General features: G+C 55.6%; 1 protein-coding gene across 8 annotated transcripts in view; it reads left to right on the forward strand.

The window, feature by feature from the left end:
• rph3ab (rabphilin 3A homolog (mouse), b) overlaps positions 1–17,000 on the forward strand; it is a 388,420-nt gene that overhangs the window by 254,471 nt on the left and 116,949 nt on the right. For all 8 annotated transcript variants that reach the window (XM_038820309.1, XM_038820380.1, XM_038820230.1 and 5 more), the window contains one exon: positions 8,857–9,013. In XM_038820309.1, the coding sequence (XP_038676237.1) occupies positions 8,857–9,013 (157 nt within the window). The remainder of the gene's footprint in view (positions 1–8,856; positions 9,014–17,000) is intronic.

Below are 17,000 nucleotides of genomic sequence, written 5' to 3' on the forward strand. Positions count from 1 at the left end.
GATGCAGATGGGCATTGCCATCTGTAGCCCTGTCACAGAGGAGCTGCCCCCCCCCCATCAACTTGAACTATTGCACTATGCCTTCTTGACCTGAACTCCCAAATCTTTCTCCTCTTCCACATCCAACACCGTTGTTCAAAGTGTAATTATTGCTTGTATTGTTTTTACCAAGATGTACCTCCCCCAAATAGACATCCAGTTCCATCAGTCATGGGCTGGGATTCTCCGAAGCTGGTTGGGAGAATCGCCGGCTGCGCCATTATGTCGCCCGACGCCGGTCCGACGCCGTCCCGCTATTCTCCCAGAACGGCTCCGTTGAGAGGTCGGAGCCGCGCCAGCCGGAGAATCGCCCGAGACACTCAGAACGGGGATTCTCCGGAACCCCAGCTAGTCAGCGGCCCGGATGGGCCGAAGTCCCGGTTGGCGTTCATACGTCAGCCAGCACGAGGTGCGAGGGGGTGAGCGGCCCCTGTCCCGGAGTTTCTGCAGACACGGCCGGTGCGGGGGGGGGGGGGGGAAGCTTCACCGGGAACGCTGCCGCCACTTGCGGGGGGGGGGGGGCGCGTTGAGAAGGATGTCTGCGTGGAAGGCTGCAGACATGTCCGGGGGAGGGGAGGGTGGGAAGGGTAGGAGGTCGCCTATCCGCGGGTGACACATGTCAGCCGCCCTTCCATGGCAGGATGGTGAAGAGGACACGTCTGCAAGGTGTCGTCTCGCTGATGGACAGAGGCGACTGGCGCACCAGTGAGGAGGGACGGTGTGAACTGGCCGGTGGAGGCAGACAGTGAGCAGGGGTTAGGCTGGCTGCGTGTCTGCAGCGAGACCAGGCCACCGGGGCACACAGCTATCCCATGCCACCTGGCGTTGAGGTGTCCCAGAACCTCCGTGCAACATGTGGTTTCTCAACCCCCCCCCCCCCCACCCACCCACCACCCTCTTGCAGGTCACCATGTATGCTAACCAGGCAGCGATATTCACCGCAGTGGTTGGAGCCGCTGCATTGCAGGTGGCAATCTGGCAGCGTAAACTGCGACGGCTCAAAGTGGCTGCGGCTGCTGCTGCTGAGGGGGTGGCCGCAGAATGCCCCGTTGTGCCGGGCAGGCTGCGGGCGCTCACGGCCGGAATGTCCAGGATGATGCTGAGGGGAACATTGACCACCAGATCGTCGGGAATGCACTGATATTGATGGGTGCGCGGTGGCGGGGGAGGAGGAGGAGCCAGTGCTGGGGTGCCAGGGCGCCACAGGCACCCAGTGAGGCCTAGGGTTTACCGTGACCGAATGTCCTTCAAGGACCTACCAGGCAGATCATTCAGGAGACTACGGTTCAGCAGGGAGACAGACGCACATATATGCCACCTCGTGGCGCACCTTGCACCACGTGGAACGGGAGGAGGGACATGCTATACCGGAGTCCATCAAGGTCAAGGTAGCCCTAAACTTTTATGCAACCAGTTCTTTCCAGGCGCCAAGCAGGGATGTCACAGGCATCGGTCCGCAGGTGCATCCGGACCGTGACCGACGCCTTGTACGCCATCGCTGACAGGTACATTCAATTTCCCGAGGACCGCGCACAGCAGGAAGCACAGGCAGGTGGATTCTCCAATGTGGCCGGGATACCGATGGTCCAGGGTGTCATTGATAGAGTGCATGGCCCCATGCGCCCACCTGCAGGAAACAGAGAAGTGTTTATGAACAGGAAGGGCACATACTCAATGAACATTCAGGTGGTCTACGACCCCCACATGAGGATCCTGCACGTGTGCGCATAGTACCCGGGAGTGTGCAGGACGCCTACATTCTGGCACAGTCGTTCATCCCAGCAATGTTCGAGGGACTCCCCACCCCCGGCTGAGGGGCTGGTTGCTGGGCGACAGGGGTTATCTGTTGAGGTCGTGGCTGATGACGCCAATACAGAGGCCTCAGACCAACGTAGAGACCCTACAACGAGGCCCATTCAGCAACTAGGGGTGTGGTGGAGCGGTGCTTCGGCCTGCTGAAGTTACAGACACGACCCGGGTTCTGGTTACGGCCAGGAGGCTGCACGATGGCACCGTCGAGGACAGCGGGCACGCGATGCGTGACTGCTGAGAATCCCACCCTGCGGCGTGGCTCCCTGTTGGCATGCGTTTCCTGGAGCAACACGGCTTCGATGGGCCAGGCTGCTCCGCTGGCGTGGGGCCACCCTGTCCTGCCCGCGGCCCACCAGATGCACCAGGGACGGGACGGGGGGAGGTCGAGTGTTCAGGGACGCCCCGTGCTGGAGTTATCGGGACGGCCCCCAGAACCTCCTCCTGGTCAGGGAGCCCGGTGGCCCCCGGTGGCCCCCCATCGCCCGACCGATACCTGACGCTGCCAGTCCTGGAGGCATGCAGCGGTATCGACCAGGATCTAAGCGTTCACAGCAACAGAGCCCAGGGAGTGCGACATCCCTGTCAGGGACTGTGCAACCGCTACCTGTGAGTGCGCTACACCATCCAGCACGTGCGCCAGGTGGCCGATGCTCTCAGTGATGGCCTGCTGAGACCGGGCCAGACCCCGCGGCGGCAATGTCCTGTTGGCTCTGGGAAATGGCTGCCTGTGAGAGGGCAGCCCTCTCCTTGCAGGGCTTCATGTGCACTCGATGGGCCGAACGGCCTCCTTCTGCACTGTAAATTCTATGATCTATGAACCTGACCCATGGCCGAAACCGTTTCCCCCATTGCCTCCACCGCGGGTGCCACCTGTGCGGTGTCGGCCTGGGTGGCTGCGATGAGCGGCACCACTCCCTGTTCTGGACGCGGATGGACTCATCCAACTGCGTCTACAGCTGCTGGAAGACGGCCGTCATCCCTTGTTCAGTCCCTGGGTCTCCATATGCATCGGGTCTCTGGGTGGGTCCAGTAATTCCAGGGACCCGGGAACCATCTGGGCAGCAGCTGGGTGCTGGGCCTGGGCTGCCCTCCGACTGTCCAGCCCCTCGGCTGCTCCAACCTCCACCTGCTGTACCAGCTCGGCTGTGTGGTGCACACCAGTCCATGACCCAGGAGCCTCATCACTTGTGTGCCAAACCGAGGAGGGTGCATGTGCGATGGTGGATGTTGTGGGTGACAGCAGTGCCCCAAATTCGAGGTTCTCATCTGTCCACAGGTCTGGTGTGTCCTGGGCCGACTCTTGGACCGAAGCAAGGCGCCCGCGGCCCATGTCAGGTTCCGTGCCCGGTGTGTCCGCCGACTGTCTGGCCGTCCTCTGTGCGTCACTGTCCACAGTCCCCGTCCTCTCTCTGTCACTGTCCTGGCTCATGGCCCTATCTTCATCCAACTCATGGCCATCACTGTCCGTCCTGTGTCCCTCGGTGTTGTCTCTGTCCGTCCTCTGTGCGTCTACTTCCAGTGTCCCGGACTGAGAGGATAGCCCTCCTGTACGTCTTCCTTCCACCCTCTGCCGTGCATCCCCGGGTGCGGCTGAGCTTCCAGCTGGATGGCTGGGTCTTGTCCGAGACGACCCGTACAATCTGGCCCTGGGGAACACAATGATGCGGGGTTCTTTAGACACGCTGAGCCGGATGTACGGTGGTGTAGGGGGCACTGTGAGGGGGGAGGGGTTCGGGGGTGGAGGGGGCACTGTGAGGGGGGAGGGGTTCGGGGGTGGAGGGGGCACTGTGAGGGGGGAGGGGTTAGGGGGTGGAGTGGGCAGAATGTGAGGGGGAGGAGCTAAGGCATGGAGGGGACAGAGTGTGAGGGGTTAGGGGGTGGAGGGGGCAGAGTGTGAGGGGGAGGGGTAGGGGCGGAGGGGTTGGGGGTAGAGGGGGAGGGGTTGGGGGCTAGAGGGGGAGGGGTTAGGGGGTGGAGGGGGCAGAGCGTGAAGGGGAGGGTTTGGGGGGAGGGGGGAGGGGGTGGAGGGGGTGGAGGGGGCAGAGCGTGAAGGGGAGGGTTTAGGGGAGGGGGAGGGAGCAGAGTGTGAAGGGGGAGGGGTTAGGGGTGGAGGGGGCAGAGTGTGAAGGTGAGGGGTTAGGGGTGGTGGAGGGGGCAGAGTGTGAGGGGGAGGGGTTAGGGGTGGAGGGGGCAGGGGGGAGGGGGAGGGGTGGAGGCGGCAGAGTGAGTAGGAGGGGTTAAGGCGTGGAGGGGGCAGAGTTTGAGGAGGAGGGGTTAGGGGGTGGAGGGGGCAAAGCGTGAGGGGGAAGGGTTAGGGAGTGGAGGGGGCAGAGTGTGAGGAGGAGGGGTTAAGGCGTGGAGGGGACAGAGTGTGAGGGGGAGGGGTTAGGGGGTGGAGGGGGCAGAGGGGGAGGGGTTAGGGGGTGGAGGGGACAGAGTGTGAAGGGGAGGGTTTGGGGGGAGGGGGTAGGGGGTGGAGGGGGCAGAGCGTGAAGGGGAGGGTTTAGGGGGAGGGGGAGGGGGCAGAGTGTGAAGGGGGAGGGGTTAGGGGTGGAGGGGGCAGAGTGTGAAGGTTAGGGGTGGTGGAGGGGGCAGAGTGTGAGGGGGAGGGGTTAGGGGTGGAGGGGGCAGAGTGGGAGGGGGAGGGGTGGAGGCGGCAGAGTGAGTAGGAGGGGTTAAGGCGTGGAGGGGGCAGTGTGAGGAGGAGGGGTTCGGGGGTGGAGGGGGCAGAGTGTGAGGGGGAGGGGTTAGGGGGTGGAGGGGGCAAAGCGTGAGGGGGAGGGGTTAGGGAGTGGAGGGGGCAGAGTGTGAGGGGGAGGGGTTAGGGGGAGGGTTTAGGGGGAGGGGGTAGGGGTTGGAGGGGGCAGAGTGTGAGGGGGAGGGGTTAGGGGGTGGAGGGGGCAGAGTGTGAGGGTGGAGTGGGCAGAGTGTGAGGGTTCGGGGTGGAGGGGGCAGAGTGTGAGGGGGAGGGGTTAGGGGGTGGAGGGGATAGAGTGTGAGGGGGAGGGTTTAGGGGGAGGGGGAGGGGTTGGAGGGGCAGAGTGTGAGGGTGGAGTGGGCAGAGTGAGGGGTTCGGGGGTGGAGGGGGCAGAGTGTGAGGGGGAGGGGTTAGGGGGTGGAGGGGGCAGAGTGTGAGGGGGAGGGGTTAGGGGGAGGGTTTAGGGGAGGGGGTAGGGGTTGGAGGGGGCAGAATGTGAGGGGGAGGGGTTAGGGGGTGGAGTGGGCAGAGTGTGAGGGTGGAGTGGGCAGAGTGTGAGGGTTCGGGGTGGAGGGGGCAGAGTGTGAGGGGGAGGGGTTAGGGGGTGGAGGGGGCAGAGTGTGAGGGGGAGGGGTTAGGGGTGGAGGAGGCAGAGTGTGAGGGGGAGGGGTTAGGGGGTGGAGGGGGCAGTGTGAGGGGGAGGAGTTAGGGGGTGGAGGGGGCAGAGTGTGAGGGTGGAGGGGGCAGAGTGAGGGGGAGGGGTTAGGGGATGGAGGGGGCAGAGTGTGAGGGGGAGGGGTTGGGGGTGGAGGGGTGAAATACCCCCAATTACGACACCGGAGAGAAGATAGGTAATTCAAAGGTTTTAATCATCTGAGAACTGAACAGCAGCCGAGAAGTGTGCTCATCACATGCTGCCGAGTGAGCCTCATCTTATATACCGTTTCCTGGGGGCGGAGCCAGAGGCGGAGTCCCCCAGGGTTCCAAGCCCGGTCTTAAAGGGCCAATGCATTAAAGGTAAGGTAACGTTACAGCAGCTACTGATAACAGTTATCACAAGGGGGCAGAGTGTGAGGGGGAGGGGTTAGGGGGTGGAGGGGCAGAGTGTGAGGGGGAGGGATTAGGGGGTGGAGGGGGCAGTGTGAGGGGGGTTAAGGGGGGCGTATTGCTCATGTCAGGTACAACGTTGTGCCCCCAGAGCCTCCCCCCCCCCCCCCCATTGCGTGTCCGGTGGGGGCGGGGGGGGGGGGGGGGGGGATGTTGCTGCGAGACATGGTTGGGGTGGGAGGAGTGGGGTGTGACCCGGGGGTACTCTCGGGGCACTTACCCTGACAGCCCTCGTGAGGTCGTGGAGCTTCTTCCTGCACTGCTGCCCGGAGCGGGGGGTGTGCCCCACAATACTGACCATGGTGCCAACCTCACGCCAGCCGCGCCTCACACTGCTTGACGGTTGACGATGCCCACGTCTTGGGCAGAGGATGGCCCTGTGTTCTTCCACCTCATCCAGCTCGGTGTCCAGGTCTGTGTTGTGGAACCTGGGAGTGGCTCGACGGGGCTGAGACATCGCGTCGTCTTGGGTCCTGTGCGCGGATCGCACTCTTTAAATGACGGTGTGCAGCGTCAGTCGGGCGTCGTGTGATGACAACGCTGCTTTTGCGTCACAACTCCCCCCCCCCGAGTTCCGTGCGGCCCCGCTGCTAGCCCATTTTCGGGCCCTGAATTGCTTGTGACCGCGGCCGTTTCGCGGTGGCGTTCACGGCGGCGCGGGCACTCTGCCGCATTATCGGAGAATCCCGCCCATGGTTTTGCTCATATCAATATGCAAATTTCTGTGGTCCTTAGAAATATTGACTATCACATCAGCAGATTTGAAAACCATTCCCTGTAGCCTTGATGTACACACTGAACAGAAGCAGATCTTAGAATTCTGTAGGAGGCCATTACCCACTCACACCACTCTGAGAAACCTCCCTTAACTTCTACTCTGTTTCCCCACCTTTCCAGCCAATATTTAATCTATTCACTGTCGTCTCCCTAATTCCATATCCCTTAATCTTCTCTTTAACCACTGATATAATATATTGTCTGAAAGTTTCTGAAGTTCACTGGAAACTCCTCCATCCACCTCTTCAAAGAATTCTGGGGCGAAATTCTCCGACCCCCCGCAGGGTCGGAGAATCACCCGGGGCCAACGGAAATCCCGCCCCCGCCGTGGCAGAAATTCTCCGCCACCCGGGAATTGGCGGGGGCGGGAATCACGTCCCGCCGATCAGCGAGCTCCCTGCGGCGATTCTCTGGCCCGCGATGGGCCGAAGTCCCGCCGCTGACAGGCCAATCCCTGCCGACGCGGTTTGAACCACCTCTGGTGGCGGCAGGATCGGCGGCGCGAGCGGGGTCCTGGGGGGGGCACAGGGCGATCGGACCGCCGGGGGTGCCCCCACGGTGGCCAGGCCCGCGATCGGGGCCCACCAATCGGCAGGGCAGGCCAGTGCCATGGGGGCACTCCTTTTCTTCCGCCACCGCCACGGCCTCAACCATGGCGGAGGCGGAAGAGAATCCCCCAGCGCGCATGCGCCGGTGGTGACGTCAGTGGCAGCCCCGGCGCCGGGCGTCAAAGACCGTTGGTGGCGGTTTTGACGCCAGTCGGCGTGGTGCCAACCACTCCGGCACGGGCCTAGCCCTTCAATGTGAGGGCTTGGCCCCTAAAGGTGCGGAGAATTCCGCACCTTTGGGGAGGCCCAACGCCGGAGTGGTTGGCGCCACTCCGCTACGCTGGGACCCCCGCCCCGCCGGGTAGGGGAGAATCCCGCCCCTGGTATCTGTTCGAAGGATTTTGCATGTTGAATCTTAACCTGTTGACCGCATTGTGAACACACCTTCCTTGGCTCTCAAATCCTGGGGCGGGACCCAAACTCAGAGATTCTACCCATTGCACCACAAGACCTCCACATACTTTATAGTACCTCTACTATTTTCTTTCTCATTTCTCTAATGTATCCCCTTAGCTTAGCTAACTTTTCTAATGCTTCCTCATATTATATATGTAATTGCCCGGGTTCGCATCCCGGCCCTGGGTCACTGTCCGTGAGGAGTTTGCACATTCTCCCCGTGTTTGTGTGGGTTTCACCCCGACAACCCAAAGATGTGCTGGTGAGGTGGCTTGGCCGCGCTAAATTGCCCCTTAATTGGAAAAAAAAATAATTGTATACTCTAAATCTATTTTAAAAAAAATAATTGCCAGGGCTCGACAGGTCATAGATCATAGAATTTACAGTGCAGAAGGAGGCCATTCGGCCCATCGAGTCTGCACTGGCCCTTCGAAAGAGCACCCCATTTAAATCCACACTTCCAACCTATGCTTGTAACCCACCAACCCCACCTAACCCTTTTGGACACTAAGGGCAATTTATCACGGCCAACCCACCTAACCTGCACATCTTTGGGTTGTGGGAGGAAACCGGAGCACCCGGAGGAAACCCACGCACACACGGGGAGAACGTGCGGACTCCACACAGACAGTGACCCAACCGTGAATCGAACCTGGGGTCCTGGAGCTGTGAAGCAACTGTGCTAACCACTGTGCTACTCACAGGTGTTTGAGGGAGAAGTGAATAGAGGGTAATGCTGATAAATTATGGATTAAGGATGAGTGGAGCATGGACTGGTTTGGCCAAATGTATTGTTCATGTGTTTATATGCCATGTAATTCTATGTAATTTCTCATCTCACTTTTAACGAGTTTGTAGGTTACCTCTTTACCAGTAACCTCCACTTCTCTCAGTGGTAGCCCACCCCCGCAGCTTCTCTCATTAACTCACTCCTCTGTCTCTGTGGGGGATTGTCTCACACCTAACCATTTTTTCTTTAGTGAAATATATTACTGCTCTTTTTAATAAAACCTTCCTGAACCACACTATCAAGACTTAACTGGCCCACAATTGGAAATCTAAGGTGTAAGCGAGCATTAGCCCAACACATGTAAACAAAGCCATACTGATGCAAACACTGAGTGACAGAAACAATCCGGTTCAGAGTGGCAGTGTGGGAAGTACAAATGTCAGACCAGCTGCAATTCAGTCAGGGATGTCCCATGAGGGAGGGAATCAAATTTATGTTCCATCTGGCCTGGATTATTCTGGTGTCTGATACTGGCACTGGATGTATAAGTAGAAAATTGCTCCGTGTACAGAATGTGCATCTCTTAACCTTGACAAGCACAACATTGAGAATTATGTTTTGTTTATTTGGACCTGTTGGGCTGAATTTTCTTTTTGACTAAATTCAATTTTTCACCGTCGCTGATCCAGGTCTGGAAGCGTTCCGGCGCTTGGTTTTTTAAAGGTTTGCCGAAACAGGTGCTTCCGGAACCAATGCCTGTTAACAAGCAGAATCCAGAGCCTAGTAAGGAAGAACATCGTTCACAGGAGCCTCCAGGTCCAGAGCAGAAAGCTTCTCAGAACAGAGGTGAGTGGAAATGCTCTTCAGAATCTGAATTGGGTAAAGCTGTTCCGTTCCAAAGGTTGGCTGTGTGAGTTGGGATTGAGTCAGTCATATTGGGTCTCCCATTCAGTTCTCAGTTGGACGAGATTGCCCTTGGAGTCCTGCTGTGAAGTTCCTGAATGGTGACCCTGAACGAGGACTTTGACTGTTATCACTGGGAACGTTCACACTAAAAGAATGGCCACTGAGGTCATTTGGCCGAGGACTGCCCGATTTTAAGAATGCATCTCGGAGCATTTTCCAAAAAGACTATTTTTCCAGAAATAAGAGATATAAAGAGCTTGGATAAAATGTCACCCATCTATTACATAATTTATTAAAGAAATATCTTTCATAAACTGCGATTGTGAAATGCCAGAATCCATTAGGGTCTGACGCAGAAGCAAGTTGTCAGGTCTATAAACATCCTCCTCAATGATATTCCTGTCACGAATATTTAACTTCGCTAACCCTGTTCAATATGGGCAGTTTATTAATGCTCTCCATTTTAAATTGCGCTGAGCTTTTATGGAGGGAAGGGGTGTTTACTGCAGGAGTGAGTTGGAGCAGTTGCAATGTGAAAGTCACCAAAACGACCCATTACATACACCATTCGCTGATGTTTTAACATCAGTGTACATGATTACGTGACATCAGGGCACACCCAGGGCGCGATTCTCCGCACTCACGACGGGGCGGAGAATAGCGGGCGGCGCAAATTTTTACGGCGACGCTGGTCCGACGCCCTCCTGCTATTCCCCCCCCCCCCCCCCCCCCCCCCCACGCCCGCCCCCCGACACGAATCGCTGCTCGCCTTTTTTTACGGCGAGCAGCGATTCTCCCTGGCCGATGGGCCGATTTCCAAGGCCTTTACAGCCGTTTTCACGAATTTTAATACACCTGCTATACAAGTTCGTGAAAACGGCGGCAAAGTGCCGTTCTGCACAACCATGTCACCGATTGGCACGGCCGTGCCACGGGTGGCATGGGCCCGCGATCGGTGGGCACCGATCGCGGGCAGCGGGTCCGATTCTCGCGCACTCTTTCTCCCTCCGCCGCCCCGCACGATAAGTCCGCGGGGCGGCTGAGGGGCATTGCGGACCGCGCATGCGCAGATGACGTCATCCACGCATGCGCGGGTTGGAGTCGTCCAATCAGCGCATGCGCGGCTGACGTCATCATATGCGTCAGCCGTCGCTAACTTTGGCACGCGGGCTTACCGAAATTCGTTAAGCCCGCGATGCCGGAGTTCACGGGGCCGTGATGCTAGCCCCGACCGGGGAGCAGAATCGGGTCCCGGGAGGGGGCGCGGAGGCTGCCGTGAAACACGGCCGTTTTCGTGGCAGCCTTCACGACTCTCCGCCTTTGCGGAGAATCGCGCCCCCAGTGTTTCACTTGTAGTTTAGAAAACAAAGGCCATAATTTGATAGTGGAGATGCGTCTTGAGGTCCAATAATGAGGTGCCATCATTCCATGTTCTGTTGAGCTTCTGACTGATTAAGGACTGGAATGTCGGTGGCACAGTGGTTAGCACTGTTGTCCATGGCGCTGAGGACCCGGGTTCGATCCCAGCCCTGGGTCACAGTCTGTATGGAGTTTGCACATTCTCCCCGTGTCTGTGTGGGTCTCACCCCCACAATGCAAAGATGTGCTGGTTAGGTGGATTGGCCACGCTAAATTGCCCCTTAATTGGAAAAATATAATTGGGTACTCTAAATTTATTTTTAAAAAAGGACTGGGCTAACTTTATATATAAAATTTACAGCAAATTCTCCCAGTCAAAGAATCTAGGGCGGGATTCTCTGATCTTGTCGCGTTTCTCGACGGTGTCAACATGGCTTCAGGATCAGCAATTCTGGCCCCTACAGGGAGCCAACATGGGACTGGAGCGGCCCACGCTGCTCCAGCTGCTGATACTGGCGTCAACTGGGCGCCGCATGGTCCACGCATGGATGCTGGGGGAGTGGGCGGGACCACTGGGGGTGGGGGAGTGGGAGATTTGGATCAGGAGGAGAGATTTGGTCGCACCGGGAGGAGGAGGGGTCAGACTGGAGGGGGGCGGGGGACAAGGTCGGATTGGAGGGGATCAGACTGGGAGGGAGGCTCAGTACAGGAAGGGGATGTTAGACCGGCATTGAGGGGGTGCAGCTCAGAGGGGGGAGTCAGACCGAGACGGTGGGAGGGAATGGGGGCTTACAGACCAGGAGTGGGGTTTCAGATCGGAAGGATGAGTCAGTTCAGGTTACACTGGAAGGAGGGAGAATCAGACCGGCAGGGGATGGTTGGACTGGGAAGCGGGGGTGCTGAACCGAAGGAGGGGTCGGACCAGAGTGGGGAGTCGAACCGGGGTGGGCCTGCTGTGGGGGGTGCAGTCCGGCTGGACCAGGAGAGAGAGGGGGGGGGGGGGGGGGGGGGCAGTGCACGGATTGGACCGGGAGGTTGGGGTGAGTGGGTTCCGACCGTGGGAGGGGGTCGGGTCAGTTATACCGGGAATAATGGGGGTCAGACTGGTGGGGGGATGTGGTGCCTGACCTAAGAGGGGTGAGAGTCAGATCAGAAAGGGGGTGGAAATGGGAGTAGGGGGTTGGTTTGTGTCGGTTTGGACTGGGGTTGGGACCAGAAGGGGAGGGTGGGTGTCTGACCAGAAAGGGGGAGGGTGTCCGCCCCGGAGGGGGGTTGGACCGCAGGGTGGGGTCTGATTGGGAGGTATACAACTGCCAGGTAAACCTCTACGTGAGAATTCGTAGAGGGATTCCCCAGCCATCATTGGGCTGCTACCCCTCCCCCCTCCCCCCCCAACTGGTGTAAAAGCACCTTTGGTTCACCTTTAGAGAAGACAATGTGCCATCCTTGCCTAGTCTGGCCCACTTGTAACTCCAGACTCTGAGTAATGTGTTTGTCTCTGTAATAGCCTAGCAAGCCATTCAGTTATATCAAAGTACTGGAGAAAGGTTGGTAAGGAATGAAACCCAACAGACCACCTGGCATTGACATTGGCACCAGAAATGACAATGGCAAACGTCCTCCTCACTAACATCTGGGGGCTTGTACCAAACTTGGATGAGCTGTCCAACAGACTAGTCAAACAACTGTCCATCATCGTCATACTCACGGAATCATATCTCATAGACAATGTCCCAGGCAAGACCATCACCATCCCTGAGTGTGTCCTGGCCCAGCCAAGGGCAGACCCACCAGAGGTGGCAGTACATTTGGGAGGGGCAGACCCTTGGAGTCTTCAACATTGACTCTGGATACCCACAAAATCTCATGGCAACTGGTCAAACTTGGCCAAGGAAACCTCTTGCTGATTACCACCTAGCACCGCCCCATCCCCCATCAGCCAAAAAATCAATACTTCCACATCTTAAACAATTAGAAGTAGTACTGAGGGTGGCAAGTGCACAGAATGTACTCTGGGTGGGGGGGGGGGGGGGGGGGGGTCTTAAATGTAGAGCCAGGAACACCTCTACTAATTGAGCTGGCCAAGTCCTAAGGACATTTTTGCTAGACTGGGTCTACATCAGGTGGTGAGAGAACCAACAGGAGGGAAGAATCTGCTTGACTTTGTCCTCAACAATGTACCTGTCGCAAGTGCATCTGTCTCTGACAGTATCTGGGTAGGACTGACTACCATACATTTCTTAAGGAGATGAAGTCACCATCTTCACATTGAGGATATCCTCCATAGCGTTGGATGGCATTACACTAAGTGGGATAGAGTCAAACAAATTTAGCAACTCAAAACTGGCACCCACATATCTGCTGCATGGTAACAGCTGGAAACAACTTGCTTAACGTGAAATTTTTGGGGTATCTGGCTCCGTGAGTGGGAATTTCCACTAACTGGAGGCTACTGTCAGCCCACCACACAATTTGAGCAATGTTGGGCATAACTTGGAGTGGCAGGTGCTACCCAGTTGTTGGCTGATTAAATCAAACAGCATGACCCTTTGGTATTTAAGGAATGAATGAATGAATGGGTGGCACGGCAGCACAGTGGTTAGCACTGTGGCTGCACAGCTTCAGGGTCCCAGGTTCGATTCCCGGCTTGGGTCACTGTCTGTGCGGAGTCTGCACATTCTCCCTGTGTCTGCGTGGGTTTCCTCCGGGTGCTCCGGTTTCCTCCCACAAGTCCCGAAAGATGTGCTGTTAGGTGAATTGAACATTCTGAATTCTCCCTCTGTGTACCCGAACAGGCGCCGGAGTGTGGCAACTAGGAGATTTTCACAGTAACTTCAGTGCAGTGTTAATGTAAGCCTACTTGTGACACTAATAAAGATTATTATTAAAAATTAAATGCTTTGCAGCAGTTATTTCTGGCGCAACAACACAGAAATAAGTGGGGCAGCTGGCCACTTCCAGTTGTGGCGATGCAGTGAGCAGCCGTGTACAAGGTGGCTCCCGTACAGCATGGCGTGTTTGGCCCTTGCCACCCACGGGTATAAATTTGAAGAAAAATGGGAAGAGAATTTGAAACTTATCCATGTACCTCGTGGTGAGGAGAAAAAGAAACATGGCGGAGCCTTCCCGATTGTCCACCTTTCCCTGGGACGTTAGGGGACTAAATGGCCCGGTTGAAAGGTCCAGGGTGTTTTGAGGACTTTGAACGCAGAGGTAATCTTCTTGCAGGAGACACATTTGCGAATTAGGGATCAGACGAGACTGAGCAAAGGGTGGGAGGGACAGGTGGATCCACTCAAATTTTGATTCAAGGTTGCGGAGTTACGATCTTGATCAACAGGAGGATGGTTATTACAGTGATTGGCACTTTGACAGACCCTGGGGTGCAATATGTTATGGTGAGTGGAGTGCTGGTGGGTGCCCCAGTGGTATTAGTGGACATTCATGCACCAAATTGGGATGACACAGATTTTATCAATAGGGTGTTGGCAGCCATCCCCAATCTGGAACCACATCAGTTGCTTATGGGGGGAGATTTCAATTGTGTATTTGTTATAACCTGCCTGCTTACCATTGGCTGGAGACTAATGACAACCCCACAATCCTTTGGCAGAATGAGCTTCCCCAATGAGGGGGGGGTGCGGAGAAATCATTAGCAGACTCCCTGCATAAATAGAGCTGGCCAGTTTGGAACCAGCAGAGAGAGGAGTGAGCAGCAAGGGAAGTTGTTGCTGCTGCTGCTGCTGCTGCTGCTGCTGCTGCTGCTGCTGCTGCTGCTGCTGCTGCTGCTGCTGCTGCTGCTGCTGCTGCTGCTGCTGCTGCTGCTGCTGCTGCAGCATATATATGTTATTGTAAATAAATGTTATTTCTTTGTATCCTTAAAACTCATGCTGGATTCTTCGTGTCCCTCACAAAAGTATAGTAATAATATTTTAAAAGTGTGCAAAATTAAAGTGCATGAGATTGGGGGTAATATTTTGGCATGGATTGAGAATTGGTTAGCAGACAGGAAACAGAGAGTAAGAATAAATGTGTCTTTTTAGAAGTGGTTGGAGGTGACTTTTGGAGTCCCCCAGGTTACGAGTGCTTGGACCCCAACTAGTCACAATATACATTAATGATTTGGATGAGGCAACCAGATGTAATATTTCCAAGTTAGCTGACAACACAAAGGTTGGCAGGAATGTTGAGTGGTGAGAAGGATGTTAAGAGGCTTCAAGTTGAGTAAAAGGGAAAATGCATTGTCGATGCAGTACAACGTGGATAAGTTTCAATGAAGGGACAATTTAGCATGGCCAGTCCACCTATCCTATTCATCTTTGTAGGTAGATAGGTACAGCAAGCAGTTAGGAAGAAAAATGCTGCCGTTCATTTCAAGAGGATTTGAGTCCACGAGGAAGAGTGTATTACAGTAGTCCCCCGTTATACCGCGCTCCGCAATACCGCGGTTCGCGATATACCGCGGGGGGGCTTATGGACCCCAACTGTCAGTTGTGTCAATTTCAGCGTCCGGCTCACTTTGATCCGGAGAGGGAAGCTGCTCTCACTGAAACAATCAGCCGGCCGCTGAAATTGACACTGCCGGCTGCTCTCTCCCTCCAATCAGAAACATTAAAACTTAAAAGTTGGATTGGAGGGAGAGAGCAGCGGGCAGTGTCAATTTCAGCGGCCGGCTGATTGTTTCAGTGAGAGAGCAGCTTCCCTCTCCGGATCAAAGTGAGCCGGCCGCTGAAATTGATACTGTTTTAATTAGATCCACGATGGGGGTTTTAAATTTATTTAAAAATCTATGCTAGCGCTTCCCATTGTGAGTCTACGGGGGTCTGACCTCTCCCCCCGCCCCCCGTAGACTCTCAATGGGAAGCGCTAGCATAGATTTTTAAATAAATTTAAAACCCCCCATCGTGGATATCCGCGGCTCGGTTGCAACGCGGGTAGCTGTCTTGGACCCCAACACCCGCGTTATAAAGGGGGACTACTGTATTGCAGCTGTATAGGGCCTTGGTGAGACCACACCTGGAGTATTGTGTGCTGTTTTGATCTTTTTAATCTAAGAACAGATATACTTTCCATAGAAAGAGCACAGCAAAGGTTCACCAGACTGATTTTTGGGATGGCAGTATTGTTGCATGAGCCGAGATTGGGTCGACTGAACCTTAATTCAATGGAATTTAGAGGAATGAGAGGGGATCTAATTGAAACGTTTAAAGTTCTGACAGGGCTGGACAGACTGAATGTTTCCTCTGGCTGGGGAGTCCAGACCAAGAGGTCACAGTCTCAGGATACGGGATAGGACATTTAGGACTGAGATGAGGAGAAAGTTCTTCACTCAGAGGGTGGTAAACCTATGGGGCGGGATTCTCCGTCCCGCCTCACCCGTATTGTGTTGTGGCACGCCCCGCCGGCAGTGGAACCCTCTGTCCCAGCAGCCGGCCAATGGGGATTGCCACTGTGGGCACCGCCACACCATCGAGAAATCAGCGGGTGTGGGCGCGCTGCTGGCGAAACGGAGGATTCGGACGACGCAGAATCCAGTCCATGGAATTTTCTACCACAGAAGGCAGTGAAGGTCAAAACATTCAAAGAAGGAAATAGATATATTTCTGACTCTAAAGGCATCAAGAGGTATGGGGAGAGTGTGAGGGTGTAACATTGAGTTAGAGAATCAGCCATGATCACATTGAATGGCAGACTAGTCTCGAAGGGCTGAATGGCCTATTCCTGCACCTATTTCCTGTGTTTCTATATTTCAGTTGCTGGTAATCAGCAGAGTACAGAACATGTACAACCAGCCAGCGCTTGCAAAACCAGAATGCAGCTGTCTAGTATTAGATGAGATTCCGTTCTGAACAAGCCTGAGTTTGCTAATTATTGCACCAACAACCAATTTAAGATAGTCAGTGGAATTCATGATGCGTGGCTCGTTTGCACTTGTTGGAAGAGACATACATTCATACACGGAGAGTGTGCTCTGAAAACAAAAGGATGTTCAAGCTTTGTGCCATTTTCGAGTTACCTCGGAGCTTGGGGAGCCTGTAGTTATCCATTGCTTTCTTCATGGTAATTCCTTGACCAATCAGACTTGACTTGCCTATCGATCAGTCCCCTTTCTCCTGGAGTATAAATTGTTGCACTTGTTTAGAATTTAGCATTGTTGCAATTGTCCTGATGAGTTCAAGATGAAAAGCTTCAGGAACATTATCTCTCCTGTGGTGTATTTAGGAATTTCAGATATATATTGTATAATATGTATCTGGTGCAGTAATGGTTAACGCCTGGGTTAGTGTGTGCATGTGTCAGCTGCAGTAAGGTTTTTAGAAATCATGGTTTAAAAGACAGGCAGACACTGAGGGCGGAATTCTCCCCCCCCCGCCCCCCCCCCCCACCCCCCAACGCCGGACGGGAGAATCGCCGGGGCGCCGAGCGAGTCCCGCCACGCCACCCCGGCACCCACACGCGATTCTCCCACCCCCTCAAATCAGCGCAACGAGATTCACGGCTGGCCGCTGGGAGAATTGCCGCTCGCCGTTTGTAACGGGCGAGCGGCGATTCTCCGGCCCGAATGGGC

This window comes from Scyliorhinus canicula, chromosome 1 (assembly GCF_902713615.1).
Source record: "Scyliorhinus canicula chromosome 1, sScyCan1.1, whole genome shotgun sequence".
In the NCBI taxonomy this organism is placed as follows: domain Eukaryota; kingdom Metazoa; phylum Chordata; class Chondrichthyes; order Carcharhiniformes; family Scyliorhinidae; genus Scyliorhinus; species Scyliorhinus canicula.